A 27,645-nucleotide genomic window follows, 5' to 3' on the forward strand; every position below is an offset into this window, starting at 1 on the left:
CCAATATATGAACTGCAGTGTGTGGCACTTCCGTATTGGCTTCCCGGTGTTGTGTCACATTATGCCTCCCCGTCATGAAATGCCCCCCTTGTCACGGGAACGCGCATTTCTAAATGACACGTTTCACCTCTAAATGACACGTTAACACCATAGGTTTACACCTTAAAACGTTGTTTAAAACGAAAAGTAAACGTTCAGGGTTTTTATTAATGGTAATTTTCAGACTGTGAGTTGTTTAGTGGTAGCTCATAGTCTTGATTCTTCTGGTTTAACTTTTCGCTCCGTATTTGAGGTGTCGAAATTCGTTCGTCACTTCCTTTTCAGTTTGTTTTTTTAAATGTTTTTTTTTATCATTATTGTTACGTCCTGTCTGTATAAACGTGCTTTAAAATGTATTGTTTAATTTTACATAGTTGTCATCTAATAATCAAAATATGTTTACAAATGTTACATAGTCTTTGTCAGCATATATGCTATGCGTACAAAATAAAAGTGTGACATTCATGAAACTTGCTCCATTTATTGGTACCAGTCCTAGAACCATACCCTGAAAAATGCTTGAGGGTGGGATTCATAGAAACCTCTTTTGGTGGGGGGGGGCATTATATGACAGGCCTGGCCATCACAATATGCCCCCCCTTGCTATCTTACAAAATAAAAGTGTCACATTCATGAAACTTGCTCCATTTATTGGTACCAGTCCTAGAACCATACCCTGAAAAATGCTTGAGGGTGGGATTCATAGAAACCTCTTTTGGTGGGGGGGGGAATTATATGACAGGCCTGGCCATCACAATATGCCCCCCCTTGCTATCTTACAAAATAAAAGTGTCACATTCATGAAACTTGCTCCATTTATTGGTACCAGTCCTAGAACCATACCCTGAAAAATGCTTGAGGGTGGGATTCACAGAAACCTCTTTTGGTGGGGGGGGGCATTTTATGACAGGCCTGGCCATCACAATATGCCCCCCCTTGCTATCTTACAAAAATAAAAGTGTCACATTCATGAAACTTGCTCCATTTATTGGTACTAGTCCTAGAACCATACCCTGAAAAATGCTTGAGGGTGGGATTCATAGAAACCTCTTTTGGTGGGGGGGCATTTTATGACAGGCCTGGCCATCACAATATGCCCCCCCTTGCTATCTTACAACATAAAAGTGTCACATTCATGAAACTTGCTCCATTTATTGGTACCAGTCCTAGAACCATACCCTGAAAAATGCTTGACGGTGGGATTCATAGAAACCTCTTTTGGTGGGGGGGCATTTTATGACAGGCCTGGCCATCACAATATGCCCCCCCTTGCTATCTTACAACATAAAAGTGTCACATTCATGAAACTTGCTCCATTTATTGGTACCAGTCCTAGAACCATACCCTGAAAAATGCTTGAGGGTGGGATTCATAGAAACCTCTTTTGGTGGGGGGGAATTTTATGACAGGCCTGGCCATCACAATATGCCCCCCCTTGCTATCTTACAACATAAAAGTGTCACATTCATGAAACTTGCTCCATTTATTGGTACCAGTCCTAGAACCATACCCTGAAAAATGCTTGACGGTGGGATTCATAGAAACCTCTTTTGGGGTGGGGTGCATTTTATGACAGGCCAAACAATAGTTGCATTGGTTGAAATGACAGTGGACAGTTAATGATGGTTCCTTCGGGGCATTATGTGCATCCAGGGCACAAGTACGGTTGATCAACTGGCGGCCTTTGTACACATTGGTGGTGGTACCACTGCTGACAAATGTCACAGCAAATCTGAGAAAACAATAAATACTTGTTATGTAAGGTATGCATTATGGGATTTTGTTATGATAATAGAATATCTCTAATGTATTTCCCACTAACATTCTAACCATTCCTTCAATAATCGAAATCTTTCAAAAACATAAATGTTGTGTTATGAGAAAGAAATACATTTTCAACAAAAATGTATGGAAAAACAAGCAAAACATTAATCCTTTATCAGTTAATGCTGAAGATGCCAAATATAGTAGCAATTACCAACGCAAATGTTATGTTGATAAAGTCTGGAAACATATTTCTGCTAATTTTCTTTATTTGTAATGTGCAATAGGAAATTACCCAATGTTCTTCATCCTGCTCCTCCATCCCGCAGTAAAAGCAAAGCCTGCTTAGATCATCTGTTGAGACAAAACGTAATCAATATCTTCAGATAAACCACATTACAGATTTGGGGTCAAGGTGACCCATTCCAATTTTTGACTAAAAGGTCAATTATATAAGGACACATTTGTTGTGGTCTTTTATTATTTTGTGTGAAGAAAAGGCAAAACACACACAAACACATAGATTTTCTAAATGATTAAATCTGAGCACAGAGGAGCCATCTGCTCCTTCTTTCACTCTCTCCTTACCCTCTTTAGAATGGGAACCTGCACAATGTCATTACAAAACATCCAAAAACTTCTTTCGCACTGTACGCATCAATTTAAGTTTGGTTCTCATGGTTCTTTTGTTGTTCATCACATTAGCTTTACAGCTTAGATTATAATAAATTCAAGGTAAAAATTAACTGAGGATATCAGTTAAAAGTAATACACACCAATGAGCACATTGAAAGGAGGAAGATGGGGAAATCTCACATCTTAAATAAACCGCAGAATTGAAAGGGTGTGTTAGAGTGTGACGTGTGTAGCCTATATGAAATTGCAGTTGAAGATGCCTGCCTGCGATGCTTCATATGTTATCTGTTTGGAGTTGAGATACACAATATACTGTATGTAGTGACTATTTACCCTAATCTATACTTAAGCCACTGTGTTGCTTTTAAAACCCTGATAATGTCCCTGGTCAACAGTACCAATGGTCCAAGCAGTGATACAATACAACAATTTGCATGGCACATTATTAATATACTAGGTTATTGATGCATACTTATGAGATACAATTAATAAAAGTAACTACATGAAGTCATTGACAATGTTGAGAAAAGGTAACAAACCAGATTCTCTGAGGAGAGAAGTAGCAATGTCCAGCCTCAGCTCGTGCACTGCCTTCTGTGAGCTTTCAAACTCAATTGACTCCCCCAGTAAAATCTTCTCTGCAAACTGAAGAGAACCTTGATTAGTATATGGACTGCATGGTCTATGATTTTACCCTCAAATGGAATACAGACAAATTACCCAACAGATTTAAAGAATGACATGTTGTATATGTGTAGTTTGACACAATTCAATACATCTTTGATCAAGATGTATAAAAGCAAGTCAAGATATTCAGTCTAATTGCTACTGAATTTGAGTTTGAGAGTAATGTTTGGCTAAATGCATTTCACACTCACTTTTAAGGCCAGGACACCACAGGATGTGCTGTCTTGTTGGCGATTATGGGGGAGGGTGCTGCATGTCCATCTTGACACCTTGCAGCCTTTCATCCTCATAAAGGCTCTACAGTATGTATACATGTGTCAAGATGCAGCACATCATTGTCAAAATACTCATAAAACACCGGAACTAGTACACTGTATCAAATGTACCTTGTAGACTGCAGGCACACCTTCGTTTTGCCTTTCCCTTCTCCAAGTGGATCCAAGAAGAGGGTTTTCTTCTCATGGGGGTACATTACCTTTTATTATTCACATGGAAACACAACATGCATTAGGCAGGAACCATACATTACGCAGGTACGATGTAGGGTATTGTTTAGATTTGATCAATAATAAGTGACAGCATGTATGTGTGGCCCGGTTATCTTGCAAATCACTAATTATATATGGTGTATACAGCACTATAGATACAGATTGGAGCTTAAAATATGCTCCTATTCTCACCACCAACATCCAATGATGGTTCTCGTTCACAATTCCCACGATGACTGTGTGCCATTGGATCAACCTGAGAGTAGTTGCACAAGTATTACATTCCTGTTGAAAAATGCACATTTGCAACATTTACAAAAGCAAAGTTATTCCAATCATGTACATACCCGGATTCTTCCAAATGTGTGTTTCCAGATGGCGGTCATAGCGTAGCTGTCAATAACAGCTGCTTGACCGTCATTGCGCTGGTTGATTTTTCTGGGTATGGTTCTAGGACTGGTACCAATAAATGGAGCAAGTTTCATGAATGTGACACTTTTATTTTGTAAGATAGCAAGGGGGGGCATATTGTGATGGCCAGGCCTGTCATATAATGCCCCCCCCACCAAAAGAGGTTTCTATGAATCCCACCCTCAAGCATTTTTCAGGGTATGGTTCTAGGACTGGTACCAATAAATGGAGCAAGTTTCATGAATGTGACACTTTTATTTTGTAAGATAGCAAGGGGGGGCATATTGTGATGGCCAGGCCTGTCATATAATGCCCCCCCCCACCAAAAGAGGTTTATATGAATCCCACCCTCAAGCATTTTTTCAGGGTATGGTTCTAGGACTGGTACCAATAAATGGAGCAAGTTTCATGAATGTGACACTTTTATTTTGTAAGATAGCAAGGGGGGGCATATTGTGATGGCCAGGCCTGTCATATAATGCCCCCCCCACCAAAAGAGGTTTCTATGAATCCCACCCTCAAGCATTTTTCAGGGTATGGTTCTAGGACTGGTACCAATAAATGGAGCAAGTTTCATGAATGTGACACTTTTATTTTGTAAGATAGCAAGGGGGGGCATATTGTGATGGCCAGGCCTGTCATATAATGCCCCCCCCCACCAAAAGAGGTTTCTATGAATCCCACCCTCAAGCATTTTTCAGGGTATGGTTCTAGGACTGGTACCAATAAATGGAGCAAGTTTCATGAATGTGACACTTTTATTTTGTAAGATAGCAAGGGGGGGCATATTGTGATGGCCAGGCCTGTCATATAATTCCCCCCCCCCACCAAAAGAGGTTTCTATGAATCCCACCCTCAAGCATTTTTCAGGGTATGGTTCTAGGACTGGTACCAATAAATGGAGCAAGTTTCATGAATGTGACACTTTTATTTTGTAAGATAGCAAGGGGGGGGCATATTGTGATGGCCAGGCCTGTCATATAATGCCCCCCCCCCCCACCAAAAGAGGTTTCTATGAATCCCACCCTCAAGCATTTTTCAGGGTATGGTTCTAGGACTGATACCAATAAATGGAGCAAGTTTCATGAATGTCACACTTTTATTTTGTACGCATAGCATATATGCTGACAAAGACTATGTAACATTTGTAAACATATTTAGATTATTAGATGACAACTATGTAAAATTAAACAATACATTTTAAAGCACGTTTATACAGACAGGACGTAACAATAATGATAAAAAAACCTTTTAAAAAAACAAACTGAAAAGGAAGTGACGAACGAATTTCGACACCTCAAATACGGAGCGAAAAGTTAAACCAGAAGAATCAAGACTATGAGCTACCACTAAACAACTCACAGTCTGAAAATTACCATTAATAAAAACCCTGAACGTTTACTTTTCGTTTTAAACATCGTTTTAAGGTGTAAACCTATGGTGTTAACGTGTCATTTAGAGGTGTAAACGTGTCATTTAGAAATGCGCGTTCCCGTGACAAGGGGGGCATTTCATGACGGGGAGGCATAATGTGACACAACACCGGCACTTCTGGTTCTGACCCATGGAGTACCGGCACTTCTTGCTCAGTACCGGCATGCTGGCGGTACTCCGGTACTCATGCACCGTGCCAGTACTCAACACTCTCCCGCCGTTCTTATTATACATCCATATATATATATATACAGCCGCCCGGTACTCAGTAGATGCGTCATGAGGTGCCGAACGGACATTCTCATCGCTCTAACCGCTGGAGTTTCACAGCGGCTGTCAGCTGTTTACTCCTGTCATTCAAACAGAACGTGCTGGAGAGGGGGCGGGGCTTATCTTCTCCATGTAAATACTGTGGTGGAAACGACTATGTCAAAATTAACCTATTTGACCGTGATTTAATAGTAATACACGTTTCAAAATAATAATAATAATAATGCCGAAGTAACAACATACTGAAAACTGTTAGTAAAACCATGTTTTAATGCTTTACAATTTACATACCTAGATGCACGTGTGTTGTGTTTATGCAGTGCAACTCCCACCCAGTGGGTGGCTATGTAGAGTGATAGAACAGAGCAGGCACGCCCCCGAGAGAAGGAAAGCAAGTCACGTCACAAATTAGCATTTCTAAAATGTTAGCGTGGATTAATAAAAGTGCAAAAAGACAGCGGTTGTCGCCGGAAGAAAACTTCAAATACAGAGAATGCTGTGCCTGTGTTGGAAATTGTGTCTGATGGGGAGCTTTCTTTGGTTGATCCTCCTGCTCCAAGTTCTAGTGCATTAGCATTAGCACTAGCTCCGCCGCCTCCTCCAGAGCCTCTAACGTTAGCTGCTGCTGGCGCAACTGCCACCACCAACACCGGGCAAAGCGATGCACCTGACTGCTGGACAACGGACCAGGTGCAATATTTTTGCAAGACCAATGCATGGCTCCTTCTTAAAGATAAGAAGCTAGGATGTCGGATATGCAGAGATGTCAAATCTTTGGGAATACACACTGGACAAGGACTGAAACTGTCAACTGAATGGGGTGAGTGTGCAGTGTCTCATTTCGGTGTTGACAAGGGCAAACAACAAGCTAGCCTGAGAAAAAAAATCAAAGAACATAAAGAATCACAAGCCCATGTAAAAGCTGCTGACATCCTTACATCTGCTTCACGTGAAACTATTCAACATCAAGTGCAGTCTATGCATAAATCTGAATTAGACACCACTATCAGAGTTTTTCGAACGGCATATAAAATTGGCAAACATAGCCGGCCATTCACAGACATGCCAATTGATTTGAATGTACAGAAACTGAATGGGCTGAACGTGGGCAGGGTTTTGCACTCCAATAAAACCTGTGGCGAAATCATCGACCACATAGCTCATGAGCTGAAGAAAAAAATGGCAAAAGACATTACAGAAAAGCAAAGAAAACTCTGTGTTTTGGTCGATGAATCTACCACTATTATTGGTAAAACGGTGCTTGTTGTGTGTCTACGCTCAGCATTAGCTGATGCTGAGCCCGAAACGTTTTTTTGGGAGCTGATCGAGTTGGATGGAACAACGGCTGATGACATCACAAAGGCGTTAATGGAGTGTCTTGGAAGAGATTTTAACGAGGACTTTTTAGGTCAGTTTTTCCGCAGTATGGTAGAGAATCTGAGACACAGAATGACTTCCACAACCTCCTCTCATGTCAGCACAAGAGAAATCCCATTACATGGCCGGGAGGCCCGGGACAATCAGCTAATCCAGGACATGAAAGTTATCCATCCTGGAAGTTGGCCTGAAGAGGAGTTAGACGTACAGTATGGGGACGTAGAGGTGCTACGTTTGTGCGAAGTGCTGAAAGTGGACAGAAGAGAGACTGTTCAGGGCTTTCGCGAATACAAGGAAACCAGGGCATCCCGTACACCTGCTGCCATGGAGCCTCTACTGAAAGCAGTCCGAACCATCGCTGTCTCCACTAGTGAGTGTGAGCGGGCATTCAGCTGCATGAACGATATCCTTACTGCAAAAAGGAATGCTCTCTCTGTCAGCCGACTGTCCAGCCTGGTTTTCATTAAATGTAATGGACCATCACTAGGACAGTTCAATCCGGAACAGTATGTGAGGTCCTGGCTGGCAAAGGGAAGGAGAAGTGCTGATGAAAGAGCCTGTCCAGCTCCAGCCCCTGATACTGATGTCCCCAAGGCCTTCTGGAGCCTTTTCTAACAATGTGAAGTATATTGCAAAGCAGCTCACCCAGTGAGAAGACTTTTGGCATAATGTGCCGATTTGTACAGATCCTGGAGATAGAAGGACTTCAGACCAACCAGGGAGTTATCTGATCAGCTTGGTGTTCAATGTAACTCTTTACCATAGCTCAGACTTTGTTACTTGCAGTTACAGTTTCTCATTTTAGATTGTGCAAATTTTGCATTTGTTTTTACATGTTCTTTGTTCATGCTCTTTATAATTTTTCTGAGTTGGAAAGTTAGATTGCATCATAGTTTACTTTATACATATTTGTATTCTTCAGTGGTGAAGTATATTGCAAAGCAGCTCAGCCATGTGAGAAGACTTTTGGCACTTTTTCCTTTTTCGTTTTCTGAGTTGGAAAGTTAGATTGCATTCAAAATGTACAGAAATACTTAATTTTGTTAAAGCTTTTTATAAAAAATGCTTCTGACCAGAGCTTTGTTTCCTTGTCATTAATGTTGAACACCACCAGAGGGGCTCTCACCTGAAAGGTCTCTGCTTCATGTGTCTTCAGCAGAAGATCTAGACTTTGATTGCTATATTTTCAGTTAATATTGACCTTACTGAGCTTTAGCCATATCCGCTGCCAATCATAAAAAATGTTAAGTACAGTGAACCTTTCTAAAATATACAGTAGTAAAGAGACAAACCCACCAGCATTATAGTAGCCAAATTCTTGTTTGTGGGCTGTATATATAAAATTGACTTGAAAAAGTTGCTGATTTTAGAGTACTGGCACCTTTTTCATTCCAATTCAAGCACTGTTCATATGGATGTTGAGAGATGTATCCATAGATCTATTAATTTTGCTCTCAAAGTGCACCAGATTGATGCTTTCAACTTCCCGGAGCATGCCCCCCCGGACCCCCCTAGAGGAGGTTAGGTCCCCCCCCACTTAAATCATGTCCACATGGATAGGAAACTAAATACATTTGCACCAAGCGGCAAACTGTGGGGTAGAGCCGGTGTTGTGTCACATTATGCCTCCCCGTCATGAAATGCCCCCCTTGTCACGGGAACGCGCATTTCTAAATGACACGTTTACACCTCTAAATGACACGTTAACACCATAGGTTTACACCTTAAAACGATGTTTAAAACGAAAAGTAAACGTTCAGGGTTTTTATTAATGGTAATTTTCAGACTGTGAGTTGTTTAGTGGTAGCTCATAGTCTTGATTCTTCTGGTTTAACTTTTCGCTCCGTATTTGAGGTGTCGAAATTCGTTCGTCACTTCCTTTTCAGTTTGTTTTTTTAAATGGTTTTTTTTATCATTATTGTTACGTCCTGTCTGTATAAACGTGCTTTAAAATGTATTGTTTAATTTTACATAGTTGTCATCTAATAATCTAAATATGTTTACAAATGTTACATAGTCTTTGTCAGCATATATGCTATGCGTACAAAATAAAAGTGTGACATTCATGAAACTTGCTCCATTTATTGGTATCAGTCCTAGAACCATACCCTGAAAAATGCTTGAGGGTGGGATTCATAGAAACCTCTTTTGGTGGGGGGGGGCATTATATGACAGGCCTGGCCATCACAATATGCCCCCCCCCTTGCTATCTTACAAAATAAAAGTGTCACATTCATGAAACTTGCTCCATTTATTGGTACCAGTCCTAGAACCATACCCTGAAAAATGCTTGAGGGTGGGATTCATAGAAACCTCTTTTGGTGGGGGGGGGGAATTATATGACAGGCCTGGCCATCACAATATGCCCCCCCTTGCTATCTTACAAAATAAAAGTGTCACATTCATGAAACTTGCTCCATTTATTGGTACCAGTCCTAGAACCATACCCTGAAAAATGCTTGAGGGTGGGATTCATAGAAACCTCTTTTGGTGGGGGGGGGGAATTATATGACAGGCCTGGCCATCACAATATGCCCCCCCTTGCTATCTTACAAAATAAAAGTGTCACATTCATGAAACTTGCTCCATTTATTGGTACCAGTCCTAGAACCATACCCTGAAAAATGCTTGAGGGTGGGATTCATAGAAACCTCTTTTTTTGGGGGGGGGGCATTTTATGACAGGCCTAGCCATCACAATATTCCCCCCCTTGCTATCTTACAAAATAAAAGTGTCACATTCATGAAACTTGCTCCATTTATTGGTACCAGTCTAGAACCATACCCTGAAAAATGCTTGAGGGTGGGATTCATATAAACCTCTTTTGGTGGGGGGGGGGGCATTATATGACAGGCCTAGCCATCACAATATTCCCCCCCTTGCTATCTTACAAAATAAAAGTGTCACATTCATGAAACTTGCTCCATTTATTGGTACCAGTCCTAGAACCATACCCTGAAAAATGCTTGAGGGTGGGATTCATAAAAACCTCTTTTGGGGGGGGGGGGGGGGGCATTTTATGACAGGCCTGGCCATCACAATATGCCCCCCCTTGCTATCTTACAAAATAAAAGTGTCACATTCATGAAACTTGCTCCATTTATTGGTACCAGTCCTAGAACCATACCCTGAAAAATGCTTGAGGGTGGGATTCATAAAAACCTCTTTTGGTGGGGGGGGGGGGGGCATTTTATGACAGGCCTGGCCATCACAATATGCCCCCCCTTGCTATCTTACAAAATAAAAGTGTCACATTCATGAAACTTGCTCCATTTATTGGTACCAGTCCTAGAACCATACCCTGAAAAATGCTTGAGGGTGGGATTCATAGAAACCTCTTTTGGTGGGGGGGGGCATTATATGACAGGCCTGGCCATCACAATATGCCCCCCCCTTGCTATCTTACAAAATAAAAGTGTCACATTCATGAAACTTGCTCCATTTATTGGTACCAGTCCTAGAACCATACCCAGAAAAATCAACCAGCGCAATGACGGTCAAGCAGCTGTTATTGACAGCTACGCTATGACCGCCATCTGGAAACACACATTTGGAAGAATCCGGGTATGTACATGATTGGAATAACTTTGCTTTTGTAAATGTTGCAAATGTGCATTTTTCAACAGGAATGTAATACTTGTGCAACTACTCTCAGGTTGATCCAATGGCACACAGTCATCGTGGGAATTGTGAACGAGAACCATCATTGGATGTTGGTGGTGAGAATAGGAGCATATTTTAAGCTCCAATCTGTATCTATAGTGCTGTATACACCATATATAATTAGTGATTTGCAAGATAACCGGGCCACACATACATGCTGTCACTTATTATTGATCAAATCTAAACAATACCCTACATCGTACCTGCGTAATGTATGGTTCCTGCCTAATGCATGTTGTGTTTCCATGTGAATAATAAAAGGTAATGTACCCCCATGAGAAGAAAACCCTCTTCTTGGATCCACTTGGAGAAGGGAAAGGCAAAACGAAGGTGTGCCTGCAGTCTACAAGGTACATTTGATACAGTGTACTAGTTCCGGTGTTTTATGAGTATTTTGACAATGATGTGCTGCATCTTGACACATGTATACATACTGTAGAGCCTTTATGAGGATGAAAGGCTGCAAGGTGTCAAGATGGACATGCAGCACCCTCCCCCATAATCGCCAACAAGACAGCACATCCTGTGGTGTCCTGGCCTTAAAAGTGAGTGTGAAATGCATTTAGCCAAACATTACTCTCAAACTCAAATTCAGTAGCAATTAGACTGAATATCTTGACTTGCTTTTATAGATCTTGATCAAAGATGTATTGAATTGTGTCAAACTACACATATACAACATGTCATTCTTTAAATCTGTTGGGTAATTTGTCTGTATTCCATTTGAGGGTAAAATCATAGACCATGCAGTCCATATACTAATCAAGGTTCTCTTCAGTTTGCAGAGAAGATTTTACTGGGGGAGTCAATTGAGTTTGAAAGCTCACAGAAGGCAGTGCACGAGCTGAGGCTGGACATTGCTACTTCTCTCCTCAGAGAATCTGGTTTGTTACCTTTTCTCAACATTGTCAATGACTTCATGTAGTTACTTTTATTAATTGTATCTCATAAGTATGCATCAATAACCTAGTATATTAATAATGTGCCATGCAAATTGTTGTATTGTATCACTGCTTGGACCATTGGTACTGTTGACCAGGGACATTATCAGGGTTTTAAAAGCAACACAGTGGCTTAAGTATAGATTAGGGTAAATAGTCACTACATACAGTATATTGTGTATCTCAACTCCAAACAGATAACATATGAAGCATCGCAGGCAGGCATCTTCAACTGCAATTTCATATAGGCTACACACGTCACACTCTAACACACCCTTTCAATTCTGCGGTTTATTTAAGATGTGAGATTTCCCCATCTTCCTCCTTTCAATGTGCTCATTGGTGTGTATTACTTTTAACTGATATCCTCAGTTAATTTTTACCTTGAATTTATTATAATCTAAGCTGTAAAGCTAATGTGATGAACAACAAAAGAACCATGAGAACCAAACTTAAATTGATGCGTACAGTGCGAAAGAAGTTTTTGGATGTTTTGTAATGACATTGTGCAGGTTCCCATTCTACAGAGGGTACGGAGAGAGTGAAAGAAGGAGCAGATGGCTCCTCTGTGCTCAGATTTAATCATTTAGAACATCTATGTGTGTGTTTTGCCTTTTCTTCACACAAAATAATAAAAGACCACAACAAATGTGTCCTTATATAATTGACCTTTTAGTCAAAAATTGGAATGGGTCACCTTGACCCCAAATCTGTAATGTGGTTTATCTGAAGATATTGATTACGTTTTGTCTCAACAGATGATCTAAGCAGGCTTTGCTTTTACTGCGGGATGGAGGAGCAGGATGAAGAACATTGGGTAATTTCCTATTGCACATTACAAATAAAGAAAATTAGCAGAAATATGTTTCCAGACTTTATCAACATAACATTTGCGTTGGTAATTGCTACTATATTTGGCATCTTCAGCATTAACTGATAAAGGATTAATGTTTTGCTTGTTTTTCCATACATTTTTGTTGAAAATGTATTTCTTTCTCATAACACAACATTTATGTTTTTGAAAGATTTCGATTATTGAAGGAATGGTTAGAATGTTAGTGGGAAATACATTAGAGATATTCTATTATCATAACAAAATCCCATAATGCATACCTTACATAACAAGTATTTATTGTTTTCTCAGATTTGCTGTGACATTTGTCAGCAGTGGTACCACCACCAATGTGTACAAAGGCCGCCAGTTGATCAACCGTACTTGTGCCCTGGATGCACATAATGCCCCGAAGGAACCATCATTAACTGTCCACTGTCATTTCAACCAATGCAACTATTGTTTGGCCTGTCATAAAATGCACCCCACCCCAAAAGAGGTTTCTATGAATCCCACCGTCAAGCATTTTTCAGGGTATGGTTCTAGGACTGGTACCAATAAATGGAGCAAGTTTCATGAATGTGACACTTTTATGTTGTAAGATAGCAAGGGGGGGCATATTGTGATGGCCAGGCCTGTCATAAAATGCCCCCCCACCAAAAGAGGTTTCTATGAATCCCACCCTCAAGCATTTTTCAGGGTATGGTTCTAGGACTGGTACCAATAAATGGAGCAAGTTTCATGAATGTGACACTTTTATTTTGTAAGATAGCAAGGGGGGGCATATTGTGATGGCCAGGCCTGTCATAAAATTCCCCCCCACCAAAAGAGGTTTCTATGAATCCCACCCTCAAGCATTTTTCAGGGTATGGTTCTAGGACTGGTACCAATAAATGGAGCAAGTTTCATGAATGTGACACTTTTATGTTGTAAGATAGCAAGGGGGGGGCATATTGTGATGGCCAGGCCTGTCATAAAATGCCCCCCCACCAAAAGAGGTTTCTATGAATCCCACCGTCAAGCATTTTTCAGGGTATGGTTCTAGGACTGGTACCAATAAATGGAGCAAGTTTCATGAATGTGACACTTTTATTTTTGTAAGATAGCAAGGGGGGGCATATTGTGATGGCCAGGCCTGTCATAAAATGCCCCCCCCCACCAAAAGAGGTTTCTGTGAATCCCACCCTCAAGCATTTTTCAGGGTATGGTTCTAGGACTGGTACCAATAAATGGAGCAAGTTTCATGAATGTGACACTTTTATTTTGTAAGATAGCAAGGGGGGGCATATTGTGATGGCCAGGCCTGTCATATAATTCCCCCCCCCACCAAAAGAGGTTTCTATGAATCCCACCCTCAAGCATTTTTCAGGGTATGGTTCTAGGACTGGTACCAATAAATGGAGCAAGTTTCATGAATGTGACACTTTTATTTTGTAAGATAGCAAGGGGGGGCATATTGTGATGGCCAGGCCTGTCATATAATGCCCCCCCCCCACCAAAAGAGGTTTCTATGAATCCCACCCTCAAGCATTTTTCAGGGTATGGTTCTAGGACTGGTACCAATAAATGGAGCAAGTTTCATGAATGTCACACTTTTATTTTGTACGCATAGCATATATGCTGACAAAGACTATGTAACATTTGTAAACATATTTTGATTATTAGATGACAACTATGTAAAATTAAACAATACATTTTAAAGCACGTTTATACAGACAGGACGTAACAATAATGATAAAAAAAAAAACATTTAAAAAAACAAACTGAAAAGGAAGTGACGAACGAATTTCGACACCTCAAATACGGAGCGAAAAGTTAAACCAGAAGAATCAAGACTATGAGCTACCACTAAACAACTCACAGTCTGAAAATTACCATTAATAAAAACCCTGAACGTTTACTTTTCGTTTTAAACATCGTTTTAAGGTGTAAACCTATGGTGTTAACGTGTCATTTAGAGGTGAAACGTGTCATTTAGAAATGCGCGTTCCCGTGACAAGGGGGGCATTTCATGACGGGGAGGCATAATGTGACACAACACCGGCCCAATTCCAACACTGCATATGAAACAGAACTGTAAGCAGATTTACTTTTTCTTTATCGATATTTTACAAATCACTCTCCTTTTAAACTGTATTCTTGTTTATTAATCACAACCTTTTTTTACTGTCATTTAGTATTTTATACCCGTTTACTTTATTCTCTTGTTTTTGATAACTAAAATGATCATATAAAGATGTGCCTTTACCTCACTGGTTGGAGAAGAAGCTTCTTATATTCGTTAGCATAGCTAGCTAACCAGATGCTAATAACAACAAAGTTATTGACTGTATGATCAGTATGAAAGATGAACAGATCACCACTGGGCTTTCAACTAAAGACACAGCCATGCAAAAACTGCGGCATGTGTACGGCTCCTTATGGTTACTGCAATTTGTGAAGTGCCGGAGCCGCGTTCTGGTGCTCTCCGGCAGAACTACAACCCTGTCAGACGAGACATATACCACGTGATGACCACGTTAGGCTCGTGTTGTGTTCAAGGACCATGACCGTTGCCAGGAAAAACAGGCACTCGCTTGTTTAATTATTTTGCGGTCTAGATTTCTTTAATTTTTTTTTTTTTAAATTACCTCGAGGGCCCAAATGGTCTCGCGGGCCGTATACGGCCCGGGGGCCGGAGGTTCCCCACCTCTAACGGTTAGAAAGAGATGTCACATGTCAAAATCGAACAAGGGGGGCCAGAGATATGAAAAATCCACCCAAATGGCCCCAGAAGAGGTTTTTTTTGCTAAATCTGTCTAAAAAGGTCAAATATCACTTGTTTTGCATCAATCTTGATACAGGGTACTTATATGTTGTACTTTGGATTCCTAAAGCTTTTAGTCTACTAACCCATCATCCAAGGTTAGTTTTCACTATAATAAGTACAACATGTTTTTTGGACGGACACTATAATTTACAGTTTTTTACCATGTTCAATCTGAATTTTCTTTAAAATAAAAAACATCTATATTGATTCTGACTTGTCTACATCCAACTCACAGGTTTATCATTACTTTGAGAAAAAAGATTATTAATTTAACCCTTTTAGAAGGGAAGATATGGTCATTTGTTCTGGGAATGTCATTTTCGAGGCTGAAACCTGAAAAACAGGCTTGGGGCCTAACAGGTTAATTAACGATGGTCAACATAAAAGTTCAGCACCTTAGCATGCTAACATTTGTTAGCAGAATATCATATGAATAGATGATCTGGTTACAAGATGCGGTGCCAATCCAGTAGTTTGACATATTTCACAGTATACGTGAACGATACAACCTGCAAAGTCAACTGATCACTTAAAGGGGACCTCTTATGCAAAATCCCCTTTTTCACATATGTCCCTTCTGTGTAAAGAGATTCTGAAAGTTTCAGGAAAAAAGATTCGCTCACTTTTCGTCCTGATCCATTTATATAAAAACCTATCTGAAAATGAGCCGATCAGATTTAGGCCACTTGAGGTCATGATTCTTTGGCTTGTGTAACCATTAGCCAATAACCAACCAAGGTAACCCCCCTTCCCCCACCTTATCACCTGAATCTCCTCCTAGAGCACCATTGTGTTCTTTTTAACCAAATATCTCAGGGGCATGGGGAGTGGCTCCTTATTTTCATCTAAAGTAACAGACACAGAATCAGCACTTTTGAAACAGGGCTGAAACGGAGGGGTTTATGGGATGCTACAATGATTGATGATCTGTTTGGTATTTGGAGCCAAACACATATGATATGTGACATATATAGATATATATGACGTATATAGAGACACCCCGGTCCCTCAGATCCACCTCAGCCGGTTTGCTTTCCATCCCCAAGGCCAAACTCCGGAGCTTCGGGAAAAGAGCCTTCTCTGTGGCAGCCCCGAAGCTATGGAACTCCCTCCCCCAATACCTCCGTGAGTCTGAGTCCCTCACCCTGTTCCAGTCCCGCCTCAAAACCCACCTCTTCAACTCTGTATCCATAAGCCCCCCCCCCCTCTCAACCAACTTCCTCCTGACTGCTTTTGTTTTGTTTCTTTTTGGCTTTGTTTTTGCCCAAATGTAAAGCGTCTTTGGGTTCAAGAAAAGCGCTATAGAAATAAAATACATTATATTTTGTATATATCCGAGACCTATAACATTGATGGACCTTTAAGTGATATTCTCCAAACTAATGGAATATCTGTGCAAAATTGCACTGCAATAGTTGATACACGAGTCTGGCCCAATGTGGTGGACTTTCACTTCGCCACCCATTGAACCACTTCGCTAGAGGGCGGTAAAAAATACTAACACAATGGCATTGGGTTAATTATTTTTTATTCAGCACAACACATGTATAACAGAATGACACCAGTGACCTGTAACGCCAGTAACTTTGTGTGGGCCCATGAAGCCAGGAATCTTTAGAGGAATGCTCAAACGGTTCAAAACTAAAAATTGTTTAACAATTTCACACTGGATCTGAAAGAAGTGTTCTCCAACACAGCTAAGCTTCAAAAGCTGTCAACGAAAACAACCGCAAAACTGGTCTAGAACATTAGATTTAAGACAAACAGTAACAGTGCTTCTTAAGAAAAAAGGAGGCCAGTCAAGAGAAAAGACATGATGCATGGTTGTAAGGAATGTGAATGGTAACACAGAACAGAAGCCATGACGGTTCACAATGGATCAGGTTTTTAAATCTGTAACGATACCGGGTTTACAGTATTAAGTGATGTCAGAGCTACAGTGAAGACACCGTTTTGAAAACATAATACAACTAAAAGGAATGTTGCGAGAGCTAATGGGAGAAAGGGGTTTTAGATGATGCTTAAGAGGGAGTAATATTACACTACAGGCTTCGATAACACTGCCCTCCTATTCCCATTACTCTCCATCTGTGACGGTAATAACAATACAGCTTTAGCACACACTTCGCTCAAGCCACAACGATAGCACTTGGGTAGCTGCAAGATGAGGCATACGTTTTGTTGTGAGGTTACAGTGCAGGAGACGAGGTGCAGTCCTTAGTTAGCAAAGGTCTGACGCACGGCGTTAGCAATGTGCTTGGCGCTGATGCCGAACATGTCGAGCAGCTCTGTGGACTTCCCGCTGCGGGGAACACCGGAAACTGCAAGCCGGGTCACAACAATGCCGGGCTCCCCGCCCACAGCTGACAGAACGGCTTCACCAAGACCACCTGGACAGAGGAGACATACCATCACAACAAGGGACAACTACTAATGGACCCTGGTAGATTGAGGAATAACTTTGCACAAAACACCATCACTGATACATATTATATTGAATTATTTCAATGTAAAAAGGGCCTATAGAAACAGAAATCAACCCACCCTCCTTGTAGTGGTCCTCCACAGTGATGATCTGTCCCTTTGTTGCTCTGGCACTTGCCACAATAGTAGCGGCATCCAGAGGCTTAATGGTGAACGGGTCGATCACACGGATGTTCTTCCCTAAAAAGTTGATGAGCAAATCGATACTTTGTTATTAAGGGGATGCAGGACATCAGCTGTGTGGTTAGCTGGTATAGTATAATAAACATGACAGTTAGGTGTGGTGCTTATAAATGTCAGGCTTAATGTCTACATCTATCCATCAGAGGGCAGTGTGTGTTCACCTTCACTGGCCAGCATGTCTGCAGCAACAAGGGCCTCATGCAGAGTCACACCAGCTCCAATCACAGTAACGCAATCACTGTCAGACTGGCGCACCACCTGTTAGGCAAACATTTAAACATATACATTAATGCTCTGGTGTCCATTCCAATTGCTTTTTTGTTGCTAAAAGCTACATATAATAATAAAAAATAATTGTATTGATCATCACCTTGGCTATGCCCACTTCAAACTTCTCATCTGGAGAGTAGATGACTTCATTGTCTGGTCTGCTGGTACGGATGAAACAGATACCCTGGAAATGTAGAGAGATGATAAGAATGATACTCCAGCAATGTTAAGACAACATATTGGACACCATGTTCTTCCACAAGGTGGCCTACCCACCTTTGTGTTGGCTGAGAGCTCAACAGCTCTCTCTGTGGAAACTGCATCACTGGGGTAAAACACAGTGCATGTTGGGATAGCACGGAAAATGGCCAAGTCCTCCAGGGCCATCTGGGAAGGACCGTCCTCCCCTGAAGGCAGAGAAGATCAGTCAGGTACAGGGAACACTCACTTTGCCCTGTGACAAATCAAATGACTCTTCAGCTTACCGATGGAGACTCCGCAGTGGGAGCCGACCAGGTTCACATTGGACTGGGAGATGGCTCCCATACGGATCTGGTCATAGCCTCTGGAGAAGAAGGCGGCAAACGTGCTGGCAAATGCAACCGTGCGGTCCCGGGTGGCGCAGCCAATGGCCACTCCCACCTGCAGCAGCAAGTTAAGACATCAGTTAGCGTTACACTTGATAACGGAAGTGAGAGGATGGGATTATCATGCTAGAGAATGAATAGAAACAGATTAGACTAGTTTAGCAGAGTATGGGAGTGAAGAGTTAAATCTGAACTATATTTATCCTTTTTCATAATTGGAGTTAATCAAATGCAAAAACGCCTTTAAAAATCCCCCGTGAAGACGTAAACATTGCGTACCATGTTCTGCTCAGCGATGAAGCACTCAATGTAGCGGTCAGGGAAGGCCTTCTTGAAGGTTTCTGAGAAGGTGGAGTTTTTAGTGTCTCCATCCAGGGCCACCACTCTCTTGCTTGCCTCGCCCAGTTTGGCAAGTGCCACGCCATATGCACGCCTTGTTGCCATCTGACGGAGAAGGAAGGAAATGAGTGGAAACAAAGACAGATAGACAAAAACCATTACCATATGCACTTCAGGTGTTTCAGAAACAATCTAGTCTGCTCACACTAGCCAGCTTAACAAAAAGGAACACAATTGACCAGTGTTTAGGTACCTTTTCTCCCTTCTTGTATGCCGGGGGTGAAAGCAGGGCGATGGGGCTGAGGTCTGCGGGTTCAGTGTCTTCTTTGGGCAGCTCAGGGCACAGGGTCTTGTTGGGGACCTGGATCTGAGCCTTCAGCTCCTTCAGGAGGCCGTCCACCTTGTCCTTAGGGATGGGCTTTCCATGCCAGTTGTCAAGATCCTCAATATCTACAGCAAAGGAATGAACAAGCCTCAAATGTATGTCGGAGACTAAAATAAAATAGTAAAATAATTCTCATATGAAAGCCACACTTACTTTTGAGTCCTTTGCCCTTGAATGTTTTGGCAACAATGCAGGTAGGTTTGTCTTTGACCTGCTTAGCCTGCCAGAAAGCTTTGCACAGCTCCTCCACATCGTGTCCATCCACAACATACGTGTTCCATCTGCAAAAACAGGGCATAGCTTTAAAATCACCCTAGCAATTATTAACCCAAAAAACAGGGATGTATGAACTTTGGAACATGCTTGTTGAGTGCTTATTAACTGGTAAGCAGAGATTTAAAATGGACACATAAAAAAGAGGCGTAGAGGACAAAGGAGGGTGTAGAAAATCCAGCAAGCATGTGAAAACGCAATTTCAGAGATATAGAAGTTTCACAAATCAATATAAAAAAAAACAACTTCCACACAGATGGATACACTATACAAATATGACAACGGTTACATTTGATAGTATATTAAGAGGCATTTTTAAATAAAGGCTTTCATATCATAATGTTTCCTATGAACTTAGATAAAGTGGAGTTTTGGCACTGACCCGAAGGCTTCGCAGCGCTTGCGGTAGACCTCCATGTCGTGCTTCAGGGGAGCGGCCTCGCTCTGACCGAGACGGTTGACATCCATGATGGCCACCAGGTTGTCCAGCTTGTAGTATGAGGCGAAGGCCATGGCCTCCCACACTGAGCCCTCTGAGCACTCTCCATCTCCCATCATGCAGTATACGCGGTAACTGCAACACAATGTATAAACCGGAATATTAGTGTGATTTAACAAATGTAACAGTTACCCATAACACGGAAGCTACTGAAAAGGTCTGTCGAGTTAGATTACCAAAGGGAAGTTAAATGACAGAACACAGGGCTGCAGAAGTTCTAACCCAGTTCAGAATAAAAGTGGCCTTGAGTGAGTGATATTACATAAGATACAAGTCAGACAAACTTAAATGGAAGAAGCAATTCATACCATCTTTACACTAAAGTTGAAAAGTAACAGTTGCATCCTATTATCTACCAAAACCCAGACAATCTTGAATCTTGATTTTCACCAATGAATTAAAATAAGAAACTATTGAACTGGAGCCCTTACATTTGGAGCAAATAAGATAAATAAGGCATTAGTCTCAGAGACATAAATCACACAATTGCTTGCTAATTTAGAGTATAATACTGATGGCTTAACTGCAGGCTCCTGTCACTACTGCAGGTTTGCTCTGTTAACCTGATTTCAGAGCAGCACAGGCACAACTTAAAAGGAAACGATACCTGCCTGCAAGTCTTGGCACATGTATGGCATTTAAAAAATTCCAGAAAGAGTCTAGTTGCAGTATAAAGTACTAGAGAACCCCTGCACATCCACCTCGAACTTAAAGGTAGGGTAGGTAATTCTCTTCAGAAACACTTTGTTATATTCCATGGAATTCTCTTAACATCCCGATAGCAATGAATAAATGAAATGCTTTGACAATAAATATATACAAATATTTGTGTCAGCCTTCCATCTCGTGCACAAACTTATCTCGTGCCCTCATTGGTCATGTGCGCGTTCATGTGTGTTGGAGGAGGGGCTCTGTAAGAAGGGGCAGATTTTTTTCGGTTGTGTATTTTAAACTTCTAGCGCACTCGAGCTGGTTTCTCAAATTACCTACCCCACCTTTACGGTAATAAAAAGGATGCAGTTTGACTAATGCTGAAGACTGACTGTTTCAGATCCCTATAAACCAGTTTAAAAAGCAGGATAAGAATTATTGCAAGTCGTTTAAACCTTTGATGTTAATAAATATATACCTTGATTTGTCAAAGTATTTGCCAGTGTAGGCCATCCCGCAGGAAGCCCCGAGACCCTGTCCCAGAGATCCTGTAGCCACGTCCACAAAGGCCAGTTTCTGGTGAATAGTAAAGGGGGAGAAAGTTATACTTTATATATAAAATTAACTTCTAGACTATATTCTGTTTCCCCAATTAAACATGAATACTATAAAATAACCGGATTGGTGACTTACTGGGGTGGGGTGGCCCTCCAGGTCAGAGTCGATCTTGCGCAGGTTGAGCAGATCAGACTCCTTCAAGTAGCCGGCCTCGGCCCAGGCAGCGTACAGGATGGGTGCAGCATGGCCCTAGAAACGGAGAGGATAGTCTGTGAAGACAATAGCAATACCAAAGATAATTTGTTCTGACCAAGTTAAGAATATCAGTCACTCATAAGAAGAAAAAATAACCAACCTTTGAGAGCACAAAGCGGTCGTTGCACTGGTTACGAGGGTCTTCGGCTTTATAGCGCATGGTGTTGAAGAAGAGCACAGACATGAGCTCTGCTGCACTGCAGCAGGATGTGGGGTGCCTGGGGAGAGGAGAATATATGTACTTTAAATAAAACATCACAGGAAAAATACGATTATTTAGATCCCAAATCGTGCACATGCATGTGTTGCTACATTCAGGAAACCGCACACTTGGTTTTAGTTTGACATTAACGGTCATTTCTGAAAAGGCATTCAAATGGATACATTTAACAAGCAATTATTTACAAATGTTCAAAACCTCACATATTTTGGTATTAGAACCACGCATGAAAATATAATGTTAATCTCTTAACATGATATCACTTATATATATATTTTCACACTCTAGTGCAATTATAAAAATAAAAATAAAGCACATTTGTGAAACTGTTAGTTGCAGCATAGTGGTTCAAGTATTGTAAGGGACATGTTTAGAAATCCCACAATTCTCAAAAGCATAGTTACTTCCCTAAGTGGGTTAAATCACAAATGCCATTTTGTTCATGCTGGAACACACGGTTATCTTGATCGAACACACATGATGTTCGTTGTTATATTTCACAATCAAAAACCCAGTGCTCTGTTTACCCAATTTCCTTTTGTTGAGTGATAACCTGCCGAGAAATAGACTTAAGTAAATTCATAAAAGCCGTTATCAAAGCAATCAGATACTCGTGTTTAATGTTCCATATCAATAAAATAATGACAACAGGTGTTGAGTGGTGGATGTCAAAAATCAAAAGCATCTTTGTTAAGGGAAACAGAATCACATCTTCAGTTTCCTCATTGTCCGGACGTTCAGGTAACAGTTCTTCCATTTCTTTGTCAGTTGATACAAGGAAGTACCAAAAACCGGTTAACCAACAAACATTTCCTTTCTGAAGGTTTAAGTTGCACAAGTAAATGACTGGGATATTACACAATTCTGGGGGTTTTGGAGAATGCAGAGCAAATACAATGAATCCTTTTAATGATACTATGGAGAACTCTAAACGTGATGAACATGGCCAGGTGATTGTCAGATCATACATTTGACTTTTATCAAACTTTGCAATCTTTGTAATCAATTTTAAAATAAAATGAGCAGTAATCATACAGTAAAGTGAATATACAATTTTTTAGGAACGTAAAAGGCCTAGACATTAGAAACAACTAAAGACTTAGACAACTACAGAATATTCTTTTAAAAATGTAAATATTTAATAGAAAGATTTGCTCTAATGATAAACCGCCGTGTTCTCAAACATGTATTCTGTTTGAGAACACGTGTGTTTTAACTGGATGTCAAATGGTTCATGCTACATTATTTTGTGCAGTCTTAAATTGTCAATTCTATAAACTTCAAATCGCGAGACTTTAAAACACTATGTTTGTATATCCATATAACGGGGTGAAAGAAAAGCTTTGGTGCTTAAAGAACAATTGGAAAATGTGGCGTATTTTGTCCTTTTGTGTACTGAATGCTAATAAACAAGACACAACGAATGAAATAAACTATAAAAGTGTTCCATAAAGAAACTTATTTTCTGTAAAAAGCTAAATAAGACAACAATTATATAGTTAAAAACCTTCCTGCACAGAGGTTTAACAGATGAACATGATAGTATGGTACATGTGACAGCCAGCTAATGAGTGTCAACTGAGCGTCTTCCAAAACGCATTATGTCAATTACAGGCAGTTTTGATGCATTGTGAAAGAGTAGATTGCATTAATGTTCTGGGTGTAGAATAGGCCGAACACAGAATACTATGGGGCAAAGGGCAGCCTTCATAATCTCAGTGTTAGTTACACCCCTGCAATAAGGAAACCCTGGAAACTGTTCCCGCCATAGTGACAATTGTTTGTAGCCTTTATTTAACCAGGTGAAGCCCCTTGAGATCAAAAGATCTCTTTTTCAAGGGTGACCTGCAGTGGGAGGAGGAGGACTGCAGGAGGACAAAAGCTTCTGCGAATTCAGGTCAAAACTACAGGTGACCATTTGACGTGTGTGTCTATCATACTTGACAGATTCCCTTGAAATAAATTCAAACTATTATGTGTGCATATGCATCTCTCTTGCATTTTAACACGCAGCTGCTTTAAATTAAAGTGTGAAACTGACCACGAGATTCCCCCTGCATGATCATGTGGTGCTAGAAGCAGGCTGTTGCTATAACGACATATTTCATCTAGCAACCTTGCTAGTAACATTTCAGAGTTATAAAAGAGAATGAATTATCAGCTCAATAGCACTGAAGACTACTGTATCCAACCTTATTATTGATACAGACCCTGCCATTTGGTTTCATTTATGGCACAAACTGTTAGCTTATGCTAGCCTAAGCATTGACTAAAGACCTAGACACATTTAGCTCAAAAAGGAGATTAACATGTTTATGAAACAGTTAGCAAAAGTACTTGCTAGCTGTCTGCTTTGGCCACACTTTGCACGGTCTGCACCGCGTGAAGATAATCCGCTGCACGTGTAGACCCCGCAGGTAAAGTGAACTACAGTAACGCTACACTAACTGAATACTTTTCTCATGTGTAACGTAATATTAACAAACAAGCCACTGTAACTTTGAATGACTTACCCAGAGTTGGAGGCGCATGTCGCCTTGATGGAGTTGATCCTGAGCTTGTTAGCGATGTCTTTCAGTCCCTGAAGGGTTTTCTCATCGGGTTTGTGGTAGCTAGTCATGGTTGCTGGATTGTTTCTTGAGAACAGCGCTTGCTAAATTAAGTTTTTATTTTGTTAATCACACAGGTGCTTGCCAGGTTTGTAGGTTCAAAGCTGCGCTGCGCCACGCCGCTGCTAGCTGCCCAAGTACAACTGAGGAGGAGGTGGAAGGGAAGAGAGGACGGGACTTATGTGACATGTCTCCTCTCTCAGACACGCCCACCTGACCCAGTCATTGGAGGAACATTTACGCACGAGACGTTTCTTTCGGGACTCATGTTCAGCCCATTAAAGTTACAGACACATAACACACAGGTGGTGATAGCTTTTCATTTCCTTTGCAATGAGCAAATCACTGTGGACGTGAAACACGAGTATTAATCGGTATTAATACAGATAGACACAATGTAAAAGACAGTTGAGTAGTTATGGCTTTGTTTTTGAAATTATCATGAACGACTGAAATTGCATCCACCACTTTGAAGACATAAAATGGGCAATCTTTTCAAAGAGGGGACTTCCTGGTTACGGCAACAGTACTATGTTAATGTGTGGCAAGTAACATTAACTTTATTAGAAATATTGTATTATCAGAAATAATGTGCATACTATGTATTTGTATTACAGTTTAGCTCAGTGTATAAGACTAAACATAAGAAAGGATTTCCACACATATCCATTGCATGTGCCTGTCTCTTTAACGCTGAAGCTGGATGGCTGCCAACAGCAATATGGTGGTGGATTTTGCCCTCTCATCCTTACTCAGGATGCCGCAGGCAGCACAAGGTTCAAACACACTCTTTTTCTCTGCCTAGTCACTGAAAGGTTGCTTTGTCACAGCTTGACTGTCAGCATTTTCTCACTTTATGTCAATAAACACCACAGAAATAAACGTTTTCAAATGTTTATTATTGAAAAAATAAATAGGCTGTTAGAACATGACAACAATAATCCATAATGTAGGCAACACATTTACAGATACAAATACAAGAAACTGAAAATATACAGTATACTATAATACGTTTCAACACACCCACATACAAACACCAACCCAGTGTTTTCAAGGTAAAACACTTCCTCATTGCAATCTTATGGCCCAGACATTTCCTCTTTCAGTTCCTGGAATGAAATACATGCAGTAAGAAAAAAAACAATAGAGCAGAAATGTATGCAGGACCATGCCAAATAGAGAAATAAGGTGTGTCTTAGCTTTACCTTGATTCTCTCATTGGCATGAGCCACCTCCTCAGGGGAGACAGGATCTTTGTCAATTCGAAAGTAAGACAAGTTACAGGCAGTCGGCTGAATGAGATTGGTGTTAATGGCTTAACCTCATCAAATGTGTTTGTTATATTTATCAAATGGTATTTTTTTTATTACCAGATATAATTGCTGCAGGTTGGGAAGGTTAATGCCATCAGTGGTATCCAACTGGTTTCCCCTCAGCTCCAGAGTTACCAAGTTGGCAAAACAGCCACTCTGAAAACCATTCAATCTCTGAATGCCATTACCTGCCAGAGTTCACAAAATGTCAAGATATCTGTTTTATATCATGCAGATGGTAAGATTGTCTTGCGTCAATCGACTAAATGAAAGCCCACCATTATAATAGAAACATCTATTCTGACATGAAACCAACAGACCAACCTGTAAGATTGAGGCTCTCCAAGGCAGGCCCAACCAGGCCATCCAGTTCTGTTATTCTGTTCCCTGCCATACTCAGCCGCTGCAGGTAGGTCAACTGAGCAAAAGGTTGCCCTTTGAAGCTTGCAACAGCATTATTGTCAACCTATTGAATTAAAGATTTTCCATAACTTTGAATGAATTGTACTACAGGCCCCAGAGATCAGAATGAATACAGAAGACGAGTCCTTGCCTTCAGCCAGAGCAGATGGGTCAGATTCCAGATGAGAAAGATCAGTCAGCTGGTTGTTGGATATATCCACGAAACGTAGGTGGATAAAACTTCTGATTGAAGCAATGTCATTCAGTCCTCTGTGGAGTGACAACAAATTGAATAAAATCAAAAACATAGCCACAGATGAACAATGATAACCTGAAAATTAGTATTACCAGTCAAGCAAAGGCAACCCATTTAGCTCTGTATTTTTGTTCCCTTACTTGTCTATTAGGTCCACTTTGACGAATGCATGTCCAAGTCCATTTCCTGTTCGGCAAAGCAATGAGAGCCCCTGACCAATGGTTTCTTTTGTCAAATGGCAAACCTGTACCTGTGAGAGGAAATACATCACAGGATTATACTTCAAAATTGTTGTGGTGGAGCTAATTTACAGTGGATCAAATCTACCAAAGAACCCCATCAATGTTTGTATGCGGCTCAGCCCAGACACAAGCTCCTCTTCATGATAGAGCTTCAGAGAAACTAACTTTTTGCCATAAATAAAGCCTACCATGTAGACATTCAAGTGATTTATTTACAAATAATGCTGTAACTCTTTTTAATAAGGGTACACTATAGCTACTTAAGTTATGCTTTATTGATGCATGGCTCATTATAATTTCATGGCAGGCTGTTTCATGGATTCACGTTGCTCAACACATGATCAAGTCACTGTGACTTAAGATAAGATAGAGATAAGATAGAGCTTTATTGTCTCCCTTAGGAGAAATTTGTCTTGGGCATTGAGATAATACACATAAAACATTCAGGTCAATCAGTCATAGATACAGAACAGAGATCACAAAGAAACAAACAAGAAACATACAGGTACAGCACTTTCCCTATTGCACATATCCCTATTGAACATTCATAATCAAAAATGTATAGATCACACTTAATATATCCCCAATATGGCAAATAATGAATGTTACTTCACAATTATTGAATACACTAATTGCTAGCTACATTACCATGTTTCTGCTCAGCAGCATATTAACTGTTCTCCTAGAAATATGAAGTTTGTTTGCCCAAAACGCTTTCAGTTGCCACATTTACAATAAGATGTTGAGTTGTTATTTTCAATATTACAT

General features: G+C 40.7%; 3 protein-coding genes across 5 annotated transcripts; 1 reads left to right on the plus strand and 2 right to left on the minus strand.

Annotated features, from left to right (window-relative positions):
- Positions 1–1,489: 1,489 nt before the first annotated feature.
- Positions 1,490–4,113, minus strand: LOC117545978 (PHD finger protein Alfin1-like). 2 transcript variants are annotated; one of them, XM_034216033.1, is made up of 7 exons: positions 3,962–4,111; positions 3,807–3,870; positions 3,513–3,601; positions 3,318–3,423; positions 2,979–3,084; positions 2,099–2,157; positions 1,490–1,771 (listed from the first exon to the last, which is right to left on the minus strand). In XM_034216033.1, the coding sequence occupies exons 2-7, from the start codon at positions 3,813–3,815 to the stop codon at positions 1,679–1,681; spliced, it is 462 nt and encodes a 153-aa protein (XP_034071924.1). In that variant the 5' UTR covers positions 3,816–3,870; positions 3,962–4,111; the 3' UTR covers positions 1,490–1,678. The 2 variants fall into 2 exon arrangements, with proteins under 2 accessions (XP_034071924.1, XP_034071923.1); XM_034216032.1 differs by having other exon boundaries at positions 3,807–4,113.
- A 6,410-nt stretch (positions 4,114–10,523) lies between these two features.
- On the plus strand, positions 10,524–13,136 carry LOC117545977 (PHD finger protein Alfin1-like). 2 transcript variants are annotated; one of them, XM_034216031.1, is made up of 7 exons: positions 10,524–10,670; positions 10,762–10,825; positions 11,031–11,119; positions 11,209–11,314; positions 11,548–11,653; positions 12,469–12,527; positions 12,855–13,136. In XM_034216031.1, exons 2-7 carry the CDS (start codon positions 10,817–10,819, stop codon positions 12,945–12,947), a joined length of 462 nt encoding a protein of 153 aa, XP_034071922.1. In that variant the 5' UTR covers positions 10,524–10,670; positions 10,762–10,816; the 3' UTR covers positions 12,948–13,136. The 2 variants fall into 2 exon arrangements, with proteins under 2 accessions (XP_034071922.1, XP_034071921.1); XM_034216030.1 differs by having other exon boundaries at positions 10,524–10,825.
- A 3,726-nt stretch (positions 13,137–16,862) lies between these two features.
- Positions 16,863–24,857, minus strand: LOC117545983 (transketolase-like). Its single transcript, XM_034216040.1, has 14 exons — positions 24,569–24,857; positions 21,936–22,053; positions 21,716–21,829; positions 21,501–21,598; positions 20,255–20,446; positions 19,753–19,880; positions 19,468–19,664; positions 19,155–19,319; positions 18,774–18,930; positions 18,565–18,695; positions 18,389–18,472; positions 18,180–18,276; positions 17,896–18,015; positions 16,863–17,741 (listed from the first exon to the last, which is right to left on the minus strand). The coding sequence occupies exons 1-14, from the start codon at positions 24,673–24,675 to the stop codon at positions 17,569–17,571; spliced, it is 1,881 nt and encodes a 626-aa protein (XP_034071931.1). The 5' UTR covers positions 24,676–24,857; the 3' UTR covers positions 16,863–17,568.
- Between the last annotated feature and the right edge of the window lie 2,788 nt (positions 24,858–27,645).

Source organism: Gymnodraco acuticeps, unplaced genomic scaffold, assembly GCF_902827175.1.
Source record: "Gymnodraco acuticeps unplaced genomic scaffold, fGymAcu1.1, whole genome shotgun sequence".
Lineage (NCBI taxonomy): Eukaryota > Metazoa > Chordata > Actinopteri > Perciformes > Bathydraconidae > Gymnodraco > Gymnodraco acuticeps.